The 17,415-nt window shown below is 34.0% G+C and overlaps 2 protein-coding genes across 2 annotated transcripts; one reads left to right on the forward strand and one right to left on the reverse strand.

Moving 5' to 3' along the window:
* Positions 1–1,241: 1,241 nt before the first annotated feature.
* LOC138329984 (uncharacterized) lies at positions 1,242–2,272 on the reverse strand. The gene is made up of 2 exons (XM_069277340.1): positions 1,641–2,272; positions 1,242–1,533 (listed from the first exon to the last, which is right to left on the reverse strand). The coding sequence occupies exons 1-2, from the start codon at positions 2,270–2,272 to the stop codon at positions 1,242–1,244; spliced, it is 924 nt and encodes a 307-aa protein (XP_069133441.1).
* An 8,443-nt stretch (positions 2,273–10,715) lies between these two features.
* LOC138331002 (four-domain proteases inhibitor-like) lies at positions 10,716–16,532 on the forward strand. Its single transcript, XM_069278465.1, has 8 exons — positions 10,716–10,800; positions 11,481–11,556; positions 12,558–12,680; positions 12,839–12,967; positions 13,688–13,816; positions 15,274–15,399; positions 15,619–15,744; positions 16,370–16,532. The coding sequence occupies exons 1-8, from the start codon at positions 10,731–10,733 to the stop codon at positions 16,425–16,427; spliced, it is 837 nt and encodes a 278-aa protein (XP_069134566.1). The 5' UTR covers positions 10,716–10,730; the 3' UTR covers positions 16,428–16,532.
* The last annotated feature ends 883 nt before the right edge of the window (positions 16,533–17,415 follow it).

The following is a 17,415-nucleotide window of genomic DNA, read 5'->3' on the forward strand; positions in this document are numbered from 1 at the left end:
TGTACCGTAGATATACAAGTGAAAACGTTCACATGCCCACACCAACGCGGAGCTTCTTTCTCCGTTTGTGAATATCTCCTCTCCACATTCGTCAGACTACGACTTGCATAGCAGATTACACGGCTCTGCCCATCTTTCTCTTGTACGAGCACGCCTCCGAGTCCAACAGGACTAGCATCTGCTATAACTTGGGTTTTCGCATTTAAGTCAAAGTAACCCAGTGTTTCTGCACTAGAAAGTCTCTTTTTCAAAATCTGAAATGCTGTTTCCTGGTCAGTCGTCCACTTAAACGGTTCACTCTTTTTGGTCAACTTCCTTAACGGTTCAGCTACTGTTGCTAAGTCGAGAATAAATCTTCCACTGAAATTGACGAGACTAAGGAAACTCCTTATTTCCGACACAGTTTCTGGACGTCGAGCTTCCTGTACTGCTTTCACTTTTTCATTCGCAAGTCCTCTACCACGTCCTGACAAAATATGTCCCATAAACTCTACTTCAGGTAGGTTAAACTTGCACTTGTCATAGTTCAGTGTGAGGCCCCTCTCCTGGATAACAGATAATGCCTTGTTGAGACGGTGATCATGTTCCTCCTGAGTAGCCCCATGTACCACAATATCGTCGAAAATGCTGTGTACTCCGTCACATTTGTCGAGAAGCTGCATTATAATGCGATTGTACATTTCCGGAGCACAGCTGATACCAAACATCAACCTTTTATACATACTGGAAAACACCTTTGTGGGTCATGAACGCAGTTATTCCCCTTGATCCCTTATCAAGTTCGATTTGGTGGTAAGCTTGGGCAATGTCGAGTTTCGTGAAAATAACGCTTCCGTTTAATTCTTGTAGGATTTCGTCGACTGTTGGTATCTGATACCTTTCACGAATGATTGCCGTGTTCGCGACTCGCATATCGACGCATAGTCGGATATCTCCATTCGACTTGGGTACAATAACAACTGGTGACACCCATTCAGTGGGACCTGTCACTTGTTCGATGACATTTCCGCGTACAAGCTCGTCCAGTTTTTTCTCAACCTTCTCCTTTAACGAATACCCCATCCTCCTACCAGCTTGCACAACTGGTTTCATAGTTTTATCAATAGGTAGCTTTAGTTGATAGTCATTAAGCTTTCCAATACCCTCAAAAACACTTGGGTACTTTTCTCGAATTGAGCTTACAGTCACCTTTTCTGGTCCTAATCGGAGTATTCCTAGATCTTTAGCTGTTCCTTTCCTCATCAACGCCTTTCCTTTTTCCTTAATAACAATGCCCTTTGAACTCCAGATTCTGGTTCCTTGACCTCTGCTACAAAACTTCCAACTACAGTTAATAGAACGTCGATCCCATATGCAAATAACCTCTTACTTGGTTTGATTTTCTGGTCACGTACCTTGATGTTGTTCCTTTTCAGCTGGTTCCAATCCTGTTGGTCTAGCACATTAACACCTGCACCAGAGTCAATCACAAATTTTGCTTTGACGCCTCCCAGTTCTAAATTTATGTAACTGTCATCATCACCTGCATCAATGCTGAATAGAAATTCATCGTTAGAGTCATCATCAGCGGCAACTTGTTTCACACGAGTATGGTTGTGTTGTTTTGATTTTGTTTTACATCGCGAAGCGAAATGTCCAACCTTTTTACACTGGTCTTAGCAGGGCAGGATGGATCAGATTTTAGGTGTCCAGAATAACCACATGCAAAACACGTTCTGCTATCCTCAGATTTTTTAGACTGGTACCCAGACCTTTGACGTTTCTTTTCTGTATCTTTTGCACTAACTTTCCGTACTGTTTCATGCGTTTCCATTGAAGTTGCCTCCCTTTGCGCCGCTTCAAATGCGTTTGCTAGTTCTCGTATGTGATCGAGAGTAACGTTACGTCTTTCAAGTAGCTTCCTCCTTAAACGACTCGAACTACATTTCTCAATGATTTGGTCACGAATCATCTCATTCATGTCTATGAAATTACAGAACTGACCTTTTTCACGTAGTCTTGTGATGAATTGTTCAATCGATTCAGCTGGATCTTGTGACATGGCCCTGAATTGCGACCTTTCGAATGTCTCGTTCACTTGAGGCCTGAAATGTCTTAACACGTCTTTGGTTTTGGTAACGGTATACATGTTTTCTCCTTCACCCGGCGCTCTAACATCCAAGGTGTAAAATATGTCTTGCACCGCCGGACCTGCACAGTGTAATAATAATGCCTGTTTTTGTACCGCATTGTCCACTCCTTTGCCTGTAGCGTAAAGTTCAAATGACCGCATCCATTTTTCCCATCGATATCCCAACGTGGAAATTTGAGTCGTGTCAAATTTGGAAATACAGCCCAAATCCGTTAAATTAACTGCCTGCGCCAACACATTGGGGTTTTACATCCTCGTCGCCAAATTTTTAGTGTTTGTTACGTGAGTTAAATACCCATTTAAGGACGGATTGAACCAAAACATAGAAATCAACACCATCGAAGGTTCACAGCATCATGGCTCCCACGTTTATTCAACTGCGCATGTGTACAGAATACAAACATACTTCCGTATCCGGTTAGTTCGGATAGGTATATACTAAATACAGGATAGTCACATGTTTGTATGTTTACCATTATCATAAACTTAGTAAGGCATCACACTGTTGTACAATATTTTGCTGATATCTGTAGGTGTCTGGAATCTATGTATGAAGCACTTTGTTGTTTTGCGTATGTTGATTGAAAGTAGCTTGCTGTTCACTACAAGATTTCGTACATTTTTGTCTTCGGTAGAGCCTTGGGTAGACGCGCTTCAGTTTGGTTATTATAACTCGATAATGTTCCAGTGGAGAATAATGTGATTAAATCATTGCATACTTAACATGAAATATTTTCCTCTTCAATACCCTGTCTGTGTTACAAGGTGTTATTGATTTTGAAAAATAGTTGAAGTACTCGGAGAAAAAACACGTACTACCTATAACTGTAACTATGTACGTACTGCTAGAACCTAACGTCACTAACTTGGGAATCAAAGGTGCAAGTATTCGTAGTAAAATCGACACCCTCAGCGACGCTCAGTTTGTACTAATTGCATTTCTTTATTAATTTTAAACAACAAATTGTGACCAAATGGTAGTCTATATATAGTCGGTATGAGTGCAGTATGGGTGACATATTATACAAATATTTCATGGGTTACTGTGCTCTAGTTCATAATATTTAACCCGAGGTGATGGTAATCAACAAATGTTATATTGCACGAGGCCAAAGGCCAAGTGCAATATAACATTTGTTGATTACCATCACCGAGGGGTAAATATTATGAACTAGAGCACAGTAACCATGGAATATTTGTTTTATTACATAATCACCAGTTTTTCAGTTTAATATTTTTTTTTATAAAACGAATACGACAATCACTTAACAAAATCACCAACACCGTAACGTACGGAAAAAAACCTTAATATCCTATTGAAGATTGACGTATAGCCCACGTACGTCACGTTGTAACTCCGGTTTGGATGTCTTATTGTCTGTTGTCACATTATTAGACCTGCTTGCAGCCTTTTGATCTAATACATTCATCGTGTCCGTCCTTTACTCGGTACAGTAAACGTCTACATGACGTGCTTGATTCGAGATCTATAAATCCAGCGCGAAATTGAGCGTGAACATTTGTGACATCATAATAACGTAATTCACTGTTACTCGCAATTCCTCGGAAGTTTTCTACAAAACTAGACAACAACAGCGAGGTGTTCCTAAAGCCGTGCAATATAACATCTCGAACCGTGCAATATAACGTTTCCATGGAAGCGTGCAATATAACTTCGAACCGTGCAATATAACAAGGTTTTATTGAACGGTCGGTGTAATAGTTGAAAATATTATATTTCTTCATATATAGATTGGTGTAAACAAATTATGTAATAAACATATATATACATTGTATATACAATTGTATATCGTACAGATCAAAGAAAGATAACTGTGCTAGATGTATACAAAATGTAAAGTGACTGCCTGCTGCGATATATTAATCATTTATCAAAGAGTTACCTCCCTTACACTATAAGGATGAGAGAAATACAAAATAAAATGCGAAATACAAAATAGCTAAACGAAATCCAAAACAGAATAGGTAGGTGAAATTATTTTATAATATAAAAGCAATAGTAAATATTTCAGTTAAATTTGTAGTCTATGTGCATTAGTGAAATGCTTGCCGGGATTTGCTATAAACAAATATTTGAATATTTGAACATATAATGTGTATTTCTGGACAAACTATGAAACAAAAATGTATCATGATTGAATATTAATATGCTAACTAAAACTTTAAAATGGTTTCATGTCATAAATGTGGTTCAGATAACCATTGTCGGTATTTCTGTTGCTATCTATACCTTTATAAATATTTTCATTGCAAATTATTCCATTGACAAAGATATTTAGACATTAGTACATGTATGTGAATATATACACAATATCCCTACGGGTTTTGACGATTTGATCTTGTGGTCAGATAAGTTTTACCATACAAAGCGTCTTCGCCATAAGGTCTGTAACAAAGACATTGGCCGCAATTTATATTATTTTTAAAATTTTCTGTACATTCTATTTACAATAATACTGAAGCGAATGATTGTAATGTAAGATATTTTGATTAGAGTTATTCCCCTTGATTTCCGGAAGTTTATAATGATTCTTTAATTAATTAATGACTAATCAATGTGCAGGCCTGGAATATTGTAAATAGTTTCTAATTTTACAGTTACATGTAGGAAAGATATATTAGCAAATTAAAAGTTGATTACTGTTGAAATAAATAAGTATTTAATTATTGAAATTCTTTGTATACCACGAATAATTTACTGATTCTAAGTTAAGTAGTTCAGCATGATCGTCAATGGGGAGCACGATGTAAGAGGCGAATCTCTGCTTCGGCAAGGTTCTGTCAGTGACCAAGCTGAATAAGTTTGGGCCCAGCTGAGAAAGTTGGGGTTCCACTGTTGCTACCACTATGGGGTATACGTTACAGGGTACTGCAGTACAGGGTGACGTACTGACGAGTACAGGGTAACGCGGTGTCAGTTCGATACCAGGTGTTCAGTAACACAGGGCGGCGTGTTGCTTGAACAATGAGACAAGGTTTGCCAAAAGCACTCGGTGCCGCGGTAAAAGGGTGACTCGGTATTGTAGTCACAGGTGTCTCGGTATTGGTGTCGTGATAATGTGTACTTTGTACACGAGGGACTGACTGTCATAGTGAAGCAGCCTCTTTACTTAGACCTGTGGTATTGAAGATACAGGGTGCTCAAGGTGATTCAGTTGTTGTATTTACCAGGTGTAAATGAATCGGATCATGGTTGTTAACATGTGATTATGAGTCAAGTAGACTAGCCATTTATTTGTATATATTGTTGGCAGTATTTAGTTTGTTGTGTTTAACAGTGCCTGGGTCCAAGATAGAACTTGGTAACGGACCGTACTACAGTTGTAGTTGCAGTACAGAGTAGCAACAGGCATAGTCGGTCACGCTATTTACAATAATACATTACAAGTCTTTATCATATCGCCTGTGTTAATCTTACCATATCGTAATTGTAATGTTTAACGATGTCCTTGTGGGGAACATGTTCATATTTATCATAGATATGTCTACAAAAATAAAATTGTAAATGTACGATTGGAAGTGATTCTATATGATTATGAAACAGGGGATGAGACAATAAAGCGACTAGACCGGGGCTCGAACCCAGAACCTTCGAACACAATCTTGATGTCCTACCAATTCAGCTAGCTTTTTATCGATGATGGACTCGGTCCCAATTTCGCTTCAATTATTTTGTAATAACTAGTTATTTAGCCTTACGTTTTTAGAATCCTTTCAAATGATCATACGTTTAACATGTTTACAAAGTCTTGTATTGTGATATTATATGACATATGAATACACTTTTAATAGATGTTTGAATGTAAACAAAAACATTATACGAAAAAAAATTATAAATAAAAAACACTTCTATGTTGTTATGTGTTTTCTTATTTTTATTGCATCCCCTACTTCGGGGGCAATCACAAAATGATGTCCTGAACTGACTAATTCTTACATAATTTCATTATTATCTTACAATGTTTAATTGTGACATATTAAGACATGAATACAGTGTTATTTTGGGCTTCATATTTTATGATATTTAATTTGTATATTATTAAAGATTTCCTTGTTAACCTTCGATTATCTAATTATATATGTAACAATATAAATCATACTTTTCAACAAAATCAGCGAATTTACATAGAGGAACCTTATAAAAATAAGATATCTAGTTGTGAAATTGAGGTAAGAACTTTTTTTACTTTGCATAATTTATTCATATTAACTTGACATATTTTGTATATATGATTGTCACCAGTTTCAATCTTGCTATATATGGCGCGTTGGTATTGCGTTATTTCCATTTGGTTATCATTGAAGATTTTGAAGCTTGATTTTTTTATTAGCTTCAGTGATTCAGCGTGCTCTAACAACCAATACTTTTAGCTCTTAGCATCAATTAGGTGTATAAGATGAATAACATATCGGTTTGGTTTAAGATAATATAAATATGATCTTGTCCTTATCATACAGTTTATGAACGTCAGTTTTTGCTAGGAGTTATAAGTATCAATTTGTACCATTAGGATCAATAAATTAATAAAAGTACCTTTTTGTTTATCAGACTTGATATTTCTATTTGTTGGTTTTATCATATATTGTGTGGTCGCCATTGCTTACGTAAATAAAAAAAACCACTTATAATGAATAAGCTTTATTCCCGACCGACTTTTTTTACATGTAAACAAACAATACGCAATGTTTGTTTGCCGTTGAGTCTGGTTTCCCAGGTAAATAATGATACAAGATATTCATCTGTTATTGACACATTTTTCTGACATTGATTTTAGTAGTTCAGTGAAAAATTTGCTGTATAGGAATAGTTAAAGCTAATCCTTAATTTAGCGATAATGGAACACACCTTGTCCCGCTTTACACAAAAAAAGGACGTCTATACTAGTCGGGTCTGACACTGTGTTTGTATTCATATTCATTGCCATCACATTGATATGAACGCAAATCAGATATAATAGATTGTCTTATTGAGTGTATTCAAACGGAGTAATAATCCATTGTTGTTTTGATAACTTCATGCATATGGTCCTGTATATTTTACATGGGTGATCCTCATACCAGAAAAATATTTCAATGAATGACTCAGTTTACAATATTCTCATGGCATTCATTCATAAAATTTAATTACAACACACTGAATGTGATAAAACTCTCCACCCGGATTAGATTTTGGCAAAACTCAATGATTAAAATTCGCTTTATAATGCATTTGTAAGACGTAGTTTTGGTAAATTTGATAACAACAAATGTCAGCGTAAAGAAACACATACTGGTATTGAACGTTTTCAATATCATGTCTTGGAATAAGGCACTTCCTAATTTGTCTTCTTCTCTCGATATGCCTGCATATGTCGTATTACTCATTGACTGCACTAGAGTAACCAATCGTCAACGTTTATGGAATGGTTATTGTTAATTTCAATTTTCGTGGTCTATGATATGTAACTAAATCACATACGAATATCAACATTGGTTTTTAATATCAAACTACGTTGATAGACATTCTATATTGAATTCAATGAAATGAACCCATGGTTAATTTGTTGATTAAATGCCGAGTACATATGTTTTTATCAAAATACCTGTATAAAATCATGTGCTTAGTCATGCTCCGTATAACGGGATGCCATAGTAATGTTGATTATAATATATGAATGATAAAGTGGTCGCATGCCTCATGTTTAAGATTATCTTGTGTTGGTCAGGCATATATGCATATATAATTTTTGAATCAGGATGTAATTATGACACAGTTGATCCTTTTATTGATAAGTCACTATCTGTTTCCATTTGATCCATTGTTTTGATTTATTAATTGGTTTGTAATCGATATGTTTTAATAAAATGATAAATGGAATGCGTCTATAATGCTAATACGCTCTAGATACATAGTATAAACAGACCTATATATATATATATATATGCAGTGTATATATGCCCTTGGTTACAGCACATTTTATTGCCACTATTCAGTCTAGCATATATGGTATCAATCGTATTGGTTTTTCCCCAAACTTATTTAAAGCCATAGCATAACTTGTCTCTATGTGTTAAAGTTTCATTAAAAGTCGGTCAAGTTTGATTGGCATATCATCTTATAAGGTCGTCAGTTCGGTATTAAAATTCTTGCTAAGGCGATATCCAGGTCTATACATGATTTCCCATACAACCTTTAGAACGAACGAAACGACTGAAAAGATAACATATTGACAAAACTGTCATTAAAACGTAGGAAATGCCCACGACCAAACACATCTTACATGTCATAATTATAAAAAGAGATTTATTTTCCCTCTTGATATATTTTGATTATTTCAAAACACCAGCGCTGATTAAAACTTCACACAAAATATTTACATCTTATTAAGGGAATATTAACTTGACGTTAACATCTAGGTCTAAAATATTATAATATTAACGATTTTTTGTAATTGATAGATCAAATACTAATAAGCAGCTGAATTCAATTTGATATAATATGACATTAAAATATCATTCGAATGTGTAAGATACATGATATAAAACAAACTCAATTAGGGAATCTAGTATACATTTCCTTTTGTATTTCTTACATATACATTACATATTTCTTGGTAAAATGCAAATTACTAACTTTCTGATTCTTGTTTCCTGGAAACACGGAAGCTAGAACGAGTTAAGCAAGATATGTTGAGTAGACCAGTAAAACATTAGTATCAAAAGTTAGCTGTAAAACTTTTTCTTCATTACGAAATAGATAAGATTCACAGAGAATACGAATGTATATATCTAATTTCTTTGAAAAAAACCAATATCTCCAAAGTGCTAATAGACGTGTAATGATTTCAATATTCGATCGAAAGATATTAGAATAAAATTAGATTAAATTGTTTATACTTGAACGTTGTTTTGATGTCGTTTCTGTAACGATAATGAAATAATTGACATTTCAAACTAAACAGGCATGCATGCATCATAGATTTCAAAATTAATGAAAAATAAATAAATCAAGGTCAATAATACATAAAAATGATGAATACTACCAAAAGGCAGACTTCATTTATTCTGTCAAATATGAAAAGAAAGACATTAGAAAATTCTCGATGGTATCTTGTCAAAAAAACACCGGATTGTGTTCAATACTCCACAGGGGACATTACAATTTCCCAATTAACATGATATTGGTAGGAATTCAGATTTGTTTTGCAATGAAAATAAAATCTAAAATGTAATTGAAACTTTCATATCAGTAATCCGATGCGATCATTGATATCTTATTTCACCAATATATCACCTGTTCATATTACTAAAACCATCATATATCATAACAAAACACACCCCTTTGTCAAATATGCACTATAATCAGTAGGGTTTGCGTTCCTTTTAATTTCTGATGTCAGACATTTTTACATCTCAAATGCTATAGTACCAGACAAAACCCCACTCAAATGTAATAACGGTACAAAATAGATAGCAATAGTTAGTATAGCGCAGGTTTTACCTAAATGCTAGACCGATCTTTTCTATTTACGGATATAGTTCCTAGATCTTTCTCTTTTTCTCGTATGGCGTTGACTGAATTAATAAAATATCTAATGTGTATTGTATACCTTAAAGCCGGATACTTTCGCGAGTATAATATTTTCGCGATTTCGCGGGACATTGCTATGATCGCATATGGTTTTCTCCTTTTTAAATAAAATCTTGAAAATTTCGTTCCGCGGAAATAATCGGCTATTCGGTAGTTATTGTAGCCAGGTAATTGCTAGTACACGTCATCATTACGGGTAATTTCTCTTAGTATTTTGATTTGGTCATTTACAGTATGGAGATCAAATACGGAATCTGTGAATATGTCTAATCGCCAATATTTCTTTTGGCAAGGATGCACGGTGCGAAAATATTTACACACCAAACACTTTTAAAGATGATTTAAGATAAACACACACGAAATTCATAACGTTTACAGTGCTGTATAAGAAATGTTGTGTTCTTGTACATGGCGAACACGGTGGTCTACATTACGAATTACAATGTATGTCTGTATACCGTCGATACATCATTTAACTATGTCATCCTAGCTGGCAAACACCTTGTTAGGAGAAAACGCTTGTTTCAATTCTTAACTTCGAATGTGTAAATTTTGTATTTCATGTGTATGTATGAGAGTTTACTTGACTAAAGTATTGTTTAAACTAAACACCTGTATTAGGATGAAATTCTTCGTAATATTTCAAAAAGTTATTGATAAGTTTATTACAACGTTTAAATAAGTTCCTAAAGAACCAAATGATACTATGATACACATTTGTTACTATTAAAACACTGTTTAACTATTGACCTTTAACATTTTATTGTTGACTTTTAAGCCTGACAAGTGATTTAAATAAAATCGTACATCTTAATAGGACTCACAATCTGATTGACGTCATCAAAAAGGGGTTTTCCAACTAGGTTCACACGGAAAAGATGTAACGTCTATTGTGTAATTTATTACCTTTGTTGTTTTGAAGAACAATGCTAATGAGTATGTCACGTGATTGAATGTATATATATAAATACTCTTATGAACAATAGAATTTAGCAGTGACAAAACAGGATGAACATTTATCTAATAGCGGTTTTCTTTCTGGCGTCTTATTTACAGATTTCTGAAGTTCATTGCAGACGTAAGTAATAACATTGATTATTAAAATCATATACACTGCCATAGATCAATTTTAAAAATGAATCTTGATAGTATAAAAATGATGATTATATGTGAAACACCTTGCTGTATACAAGCAATATTCATTCACGTGAAATTCACGTGAAGAAATACTGCCAAATCAGCACCTAACATGTCCGCCATAACCTGACTTTTGATTGGTCCAGATTAAGATACATGTATTGTCCGATTTCAATAAAAAATGACATTTATAGGATTTTGAGGGATATCAAACGCAATTGTTCCAAGGGTTACCATAAAAACAAACTTCTAAACAGGCTTCTTATTAGTCAAAATTTAGATAGTTTTGATGACAATCGGCGTATCGACGAATCGCAGTAAATAGCCCACGCCCTCACTTCCATATACAATCAGACAGGTTCGTAATTATCAATTCTTGATGGGGTTTCTTAGCTATGTTGATGAAATATATACTTGCAAGATGATGACCGTTGGTCATGGCATTGTCGTGTACTGCATCACTTCAGAATCCAAACATGTCCTAAATGACTAATTGGTTTTTGATATGACTAACAAACAAAATAATTTCGGAGGATCTATATGTGTTTTTATTTTTGATAAAATGTCCACTAGTCTAAAGAATGATCCTGAATGTTTTGTCTTACTTTATTTGCTTACCAGGAGTGCGGTGTTACGGTAAGCCAGTATGTGGGGTTAATGGAAGAACGTACCGTAGCGAATGTTTGGCTAATAGAAGGTAAGACAAACAAAAGCATTATTTACAATATATTGTTTATCTAAGTGACTGATACATTATAAACGATAACAGCAACAATAAATACATAATTAAATGATGAAATTAGATTAATGAATCCATATTTTCTCAATCGACAAAGTAAAGATTTATTAATAAAATGAAAAAATATTAATTGGTTTTGAATGTACTCCCTAGTGCAAATCCAATTATATTTACCAATTATATTAATTGATACAAATTAAATTTCCGGCACTTGAAACTGTCTGTGACATAGATAAAATTTAAGATCTATATACATTGCCCCAAGCCATAATGCTGTTGTCTTTCAACTATACATTTATATCGTATGCTGCAATAAAAATACTACCACACACTTTTTAAAAGTATGTTATGTCCTCGTAATGTCTTTCGTGTTCTTGGATTGGAAAAAAAAGAAAAAAAAGACAAACAATATTTGCTTATATCATGTCATGATAGCAAAAGGATTTTCAGAACATTCCCCTTCGTCTTAGTCGTCTACGAATTAGATTATGCTTTCATTTTATTAATCTTCAACTGAGGCCAGACCTTAACTTATGCGTGGGTTAGACCAGACACAGTGCATCCGTGACATATGAACGGTATGACAGATTTTGCTCCTTATCAATTCGATGTGACAAGTTTGTTGTTTGGCGTTTTTACGACACAAAGTGTCGGCTCAATTCTGAGCAATGTTGTGGACATTAGTGTGTCTCGACTGATGACTAAACCCAGGACCTCCCAGATAAGGAGATGATAAAACCATAACGTAATACGAAAAGTAGCCGTTTTAACGATCATGCAACGGGAAAATCAGGGCAACGATGTCTTCGAAAAGGGACTATCAAGACGCCCTACTGAATAGATAATGATTCCAGACATAATTTTAGCTTGTTTTGTTCGTTTTAGTTCCATCAATTATCAAGGCCATTTAAAGATGAATGAGAAGAGAAATATAAAGTGTTTCAAATCATAATTTACAGAGGCATCACAGTGGCATGCAGAAGACGTTGTCCTTGTCGAAGTTGTATTTGTACAAGGGAATATCAACCAGTCTGTGGCACGAATGGGAAAACCTACAGCAACAAGTGTGTGGCAAAGTGCAAGTAAGTTACCAATGCATGTTTGTCAATTTGACCCTTGCAAACATACCCAAATCTACGTATAATTTATTATAGCGAAAAAGGCAAAACGATGAATGATCCTATCGTCCATATCTGCTTTAAGTTAATGTTCTAACAATAGCATGTTGTCCCCATTGTAGTAACGCCCGTGTAAGGTGTCAAGGCAAGTGCCCTTGTCGTCCTGAGCAATGTGTCTGTCCGTCAATATACAGTCCAGTGTGTGGATATGACGGGAAAACATACAGCAATGCCTGCAGTGCTGGATGCGAGTAAGCAGATACTTTGATATAATATCAACATTGTTAGGTTTTCACAAATGTCTTCAAGAAACTTCACATAAAAGTTGATGAATTTTGTTTTAAAAGAGATTTGTGCGATCTGACTGTAACATTTTATTTACCATTCACACCTTTCCGCACTATTTCAGGGATACGATTTTTGATACCGTATCTATGTCAAACGAAATCGATCAAGAAGATATATTTCTGTAAACAATAATCGTCTATATTAAATTCTAAATGAGTATATGTCATGGTGTTTGATATATATGATTATATTAGATATGCTCTGGTTTTCCACATTTTTATTGGCTAATACATGGTCACGTGACGTGCAATATATATAGCATATTGACTCGATGATTCCATATTTAGAATTACCGACTCAATATTCCTTTGCGAACTGCATTACCTAAACGCTGATTTCTCTAATGTGACATTCTATGACCAATGTTTTCTTGTGATTAAAATACACATTAGATATCGTTTTTGACATTTATTAAAAATCGACATATCACATACAAAAATTAAGGACCTTTGTAGAGGTCCACAATTGATATGTATGATTTTACATATGAAGTTAATTTTTATAACTCATTGGCAAATTTTGAAAGACAGTTGTCAACAATTGACATTTACAATGTTTTATCAATATCGAAAAATAGAAATTTGACCTTGGGCTACGTTATTCTTAATCGTTGCCTGTTTCAGTAATGTAAAGATAAGGTGTAATCGCAAATGTCCATGTAAAGGAATTGGATGTGTTTGTACAAAACATCTTGATCCAGTTTGTGGTTCAGATGGAAGGAACTACGGCAATCCCTGTATGGCAAAATGCAAGTAAGTGGCATGAACCCATACATTACGAGATGTAAATGGCAAGGTGTAATGATAGTGTTGTTTACCTGTATTGAAGTTTGTATTTTAATACAAGCAGGTGATTTTTGTTTGCATAATGTATTCAGACTAAGTATTTTTAATGTTTTAATCCATATACATATGTATCAAGAATAAACTGGGTGTAAATAAATGAATAATCAACAAACCAATAAAAATGATGTTTTAGAGTTATTAAATATGCATTATAATGATAGTTTTTTAATCGGCTACTTTTTCATGAGAAGACATTCTTTCTTTCCTGTAGTATATGTCCCATTTTCTAATAGGAAGTAAGATCGTAATGTAAAGGGTGTACTCCTCTGAGAAGTCAAAATTTTCTTGTATTAAACTTTTTTCTCATATAGATTTTTGGAAATAGGAGTTCATACCATTAAAGTAAATGGAAAAAGAACCATATGTCCGTGTGCTCGTTTTTGAGCTATTGTCACTCAAAGTCACCTATTTGACAAAATATTGGATTTTATGGGAATTTTGCCGTTTTGACAATAAACACAAGAGATTAAAGCCATAATTTCCTAATAAGATGTGTGATATGTATGTATGTTTGTACAATTTATTTTCCAGTAGTCGTCTTTAAAAATATACCAGTTTTGATAAATAAAACTAAATTTTTTCACAGAATAACAAAATATGCTACCCTTACCCCTTAATTTTGAGCTACATATGCACCATTTTCAGTCATTTTTGCCAAATTTAACCCTTTATAGAAAAAGTTCTGTTATCAAACTTTTCTGAATATTTTGTATATCAACAGGGAAAGGGTTGTTCTTTCTAAATCAGGCAGAAAAATGGAGGGTCCGTGTGCTTACTTTTTTGCCCCATTTGAATATTTTTCAGTATTTTAGAGTTAAAAATAAAAATTCTCAAATTACCTATAAATGTACAAATAAAGTGACAAAAGTGTATAATTTCACACATTAATGCTCAATATTTTAATGACCACGAACCTAGTAAAGATTTACAGCAAAAATTAGCTCGATACAGCTAAATATACTGGTGCAGTAATGATTTAAGAAAAAAAACCCAATTTCAGTCAAAAATGGTAAAATTGTGGCTCACCTCAAAGCGAAAAAAGACACAATTTCAAAAAGACCGCCAAATGGGCCATTTCTTAAAATCCTCGTATAAAAAATCAACTAAAATAAAAATGTAATTTTTTGACAAAATTTGCAAGTGGCACCTTGCTACAGATATTGATAGATTTCATTTGAAAATATCAGAAGTTCTTTGATCTATGTCGAAACGAGACTTCAACGGGACTGAAACCTCAGAAGAATACATCATTAATGTACCTGTTAAAGAAATGCGACAGCATGTATGCGTTTGTCTTTTTAAATATCTCCATTACAACACATTACGTTGTATGTATATGTGCATTTGTTTGTTTTGCATTACAGAGGTGCTACGGTCAGGTGTAAGGGCAAATGTCCCTGTAAAAGCAGTTGTGTCTGTCCACTGAATTTCAGTCCCGTATGTGGAACAAATGGAAAGACCTATTCGAACAAATGTGCCGCCGGATGCAAGTATGTGTAAAATGATTTTAGACTTCTATAATGTTTTGATTCATTTTTTTAGATTGATGATATTGTAATTGTTTTCAAACATCATTATGAAAAATCAATACTGTATTTTGTTAGAACTAACTCCCTTTAAAACAATAACGAAAAATCAAGAAAAAAAAGTTATTAATGAAAAAAACCCACCAAACGATTCAAAAAATTGGACTCGTTTTCTCTCTTCAGAGGCGTTCCTGTCAAGTGCACTGGTGCATGCCCATGTCGAAATAGTTGTGCATGTACATTAGATTTCAACCCTGTGTGTGGGCATGATGGTAAAACATATCCTAACCGATGTTCAGCCGAATGCAAGTAAGTATACATAAGGAAACTTATAAGCATCAACTATTTAACAATTCAGAAAATGCTATAAATTTAATAATGTTCTAATGAAGTTCTGATACAATTGTGTAACAATGTATATATGTGATAATAAGTAACAACGTTATGGCTAAAATGGCTAAAATGGCTAAATGTAAGAGCGATCCTTGACCTTTTCCAGTATATCCGGTCGATCATAAAAACGTACTTAATTATTGTAAACTTACTTATTTTCGCGGCAATACGCACGGCTCTTTTCACGCTAAATTAATTTCGCGATCGATGCCTCGGTCGATCTGCTATACCGGTATTTAAAATATTTTGGCGACGATTTAATTTGGCTATTTCTGATCGTCCGCCAAATACAAGACATTTTGTCACACGCGAAAATTAGTTGGTTAACAGTATTCAGCAGTATTATTAGAACATTTAATGTTCTACTTGTAGAGGAGTTCGCGTTAGATGTCCATGGGAATGTCCGTGCTTTGTAATCGGAAAATAACAAAATGTTGGAAAAGGATGAAAGACGTTATTTTAACCTGTGCCTTTTACTTGATTTCATGTTTTGTAAATTTGATATTTTTTAAATAAATGAATGCTTGTTTTCTATTTTTAGGGGAGTTCGCGTTAGATGTCCGTGGGAATGTCCGTGTTTTGTAATCGGAAAAAAGTAAAACTTAGGAAAAGACTTAAAGACATTATTTTATCAAGTGTCTTTCAATTGATTTATTATTATGTAAATTTCACCATTTTTTAGAAATAAACATTTACTTGTTTTATTCACGTTTTCCCTTTTTATATCGTTAAATATCATGGTTCTTGCTTATATAAGCTGTTTGTTTCTGATAGATTTAGTTTGACCTCTTCGAATTTTACATTTAACTTATTTAACTACGAATGACGGATTAGTAGTCATGGAGAACTGGATATTCCGGAGGAAAACAACAAAGTATAACTAGAATATACAGTTTATTATGTTCTGAAGAGCTTTTGTAATCAAATACAACAATCTACTATTATCCGTTGTCTAACCTTATCTGCCTTAGGATCGTAATTAATTAACAGTATCGTGCATTCCAGTATGCTGTCATGATTATACACGGGCTACATACGGACATTACATGTAGTTATATTTGCATCGATATCCTGAGCAAGGTTTGGAGACCTACAAGCCATGTGAAGCGAAGTGCATCAAAACGGAATTTAGATATACCATACAAAAACTTTCTCACTATTCATTTTTTATAATAAGACAGTAATGTAATAGGCATATAATAAGACAATTTGCACATAAATTCTTGTTATAAAAGACCATGAAGAATTAGATAATTATTCAAGACAGAAACCACTATTGTATGAAACGTTTTGCGTTCATCGTTACTTTTAAAGATACATATGTTACACGCTTTTGTTTTATGGTAATAGATGGAATTTTAGAATTGCGAAGACAGAAAGTGATAAATGATAACGAGAAACTTCTATAAACCGCTTCACAGTACATTCAGGTATATTCTATCAGTTAGGCTCTTGCGTTCTGTTATAAACATCTACACATTGCCTGAAGGAATGCACTAGCTCTCCAACTTAACATTCATCATCTATGTCGTTTAAAAATTTAGATTTATTCATCAAATTACAGTGCTCTTTTATCATGGCCCCATG

This window comes from Argopecten irradians, chromosome 1 (genome assembly GCF_041381155.1).
Source record: "Argopecten irradians isolate NY chromosome 1, Ai_NY, whole genome shotgun sequence".
NCBI lineage: Eukaryota > Metazoa > Mollusca > Bivalvia > Pectinida > Pectinidae > Argopecten > Argopecten irradians.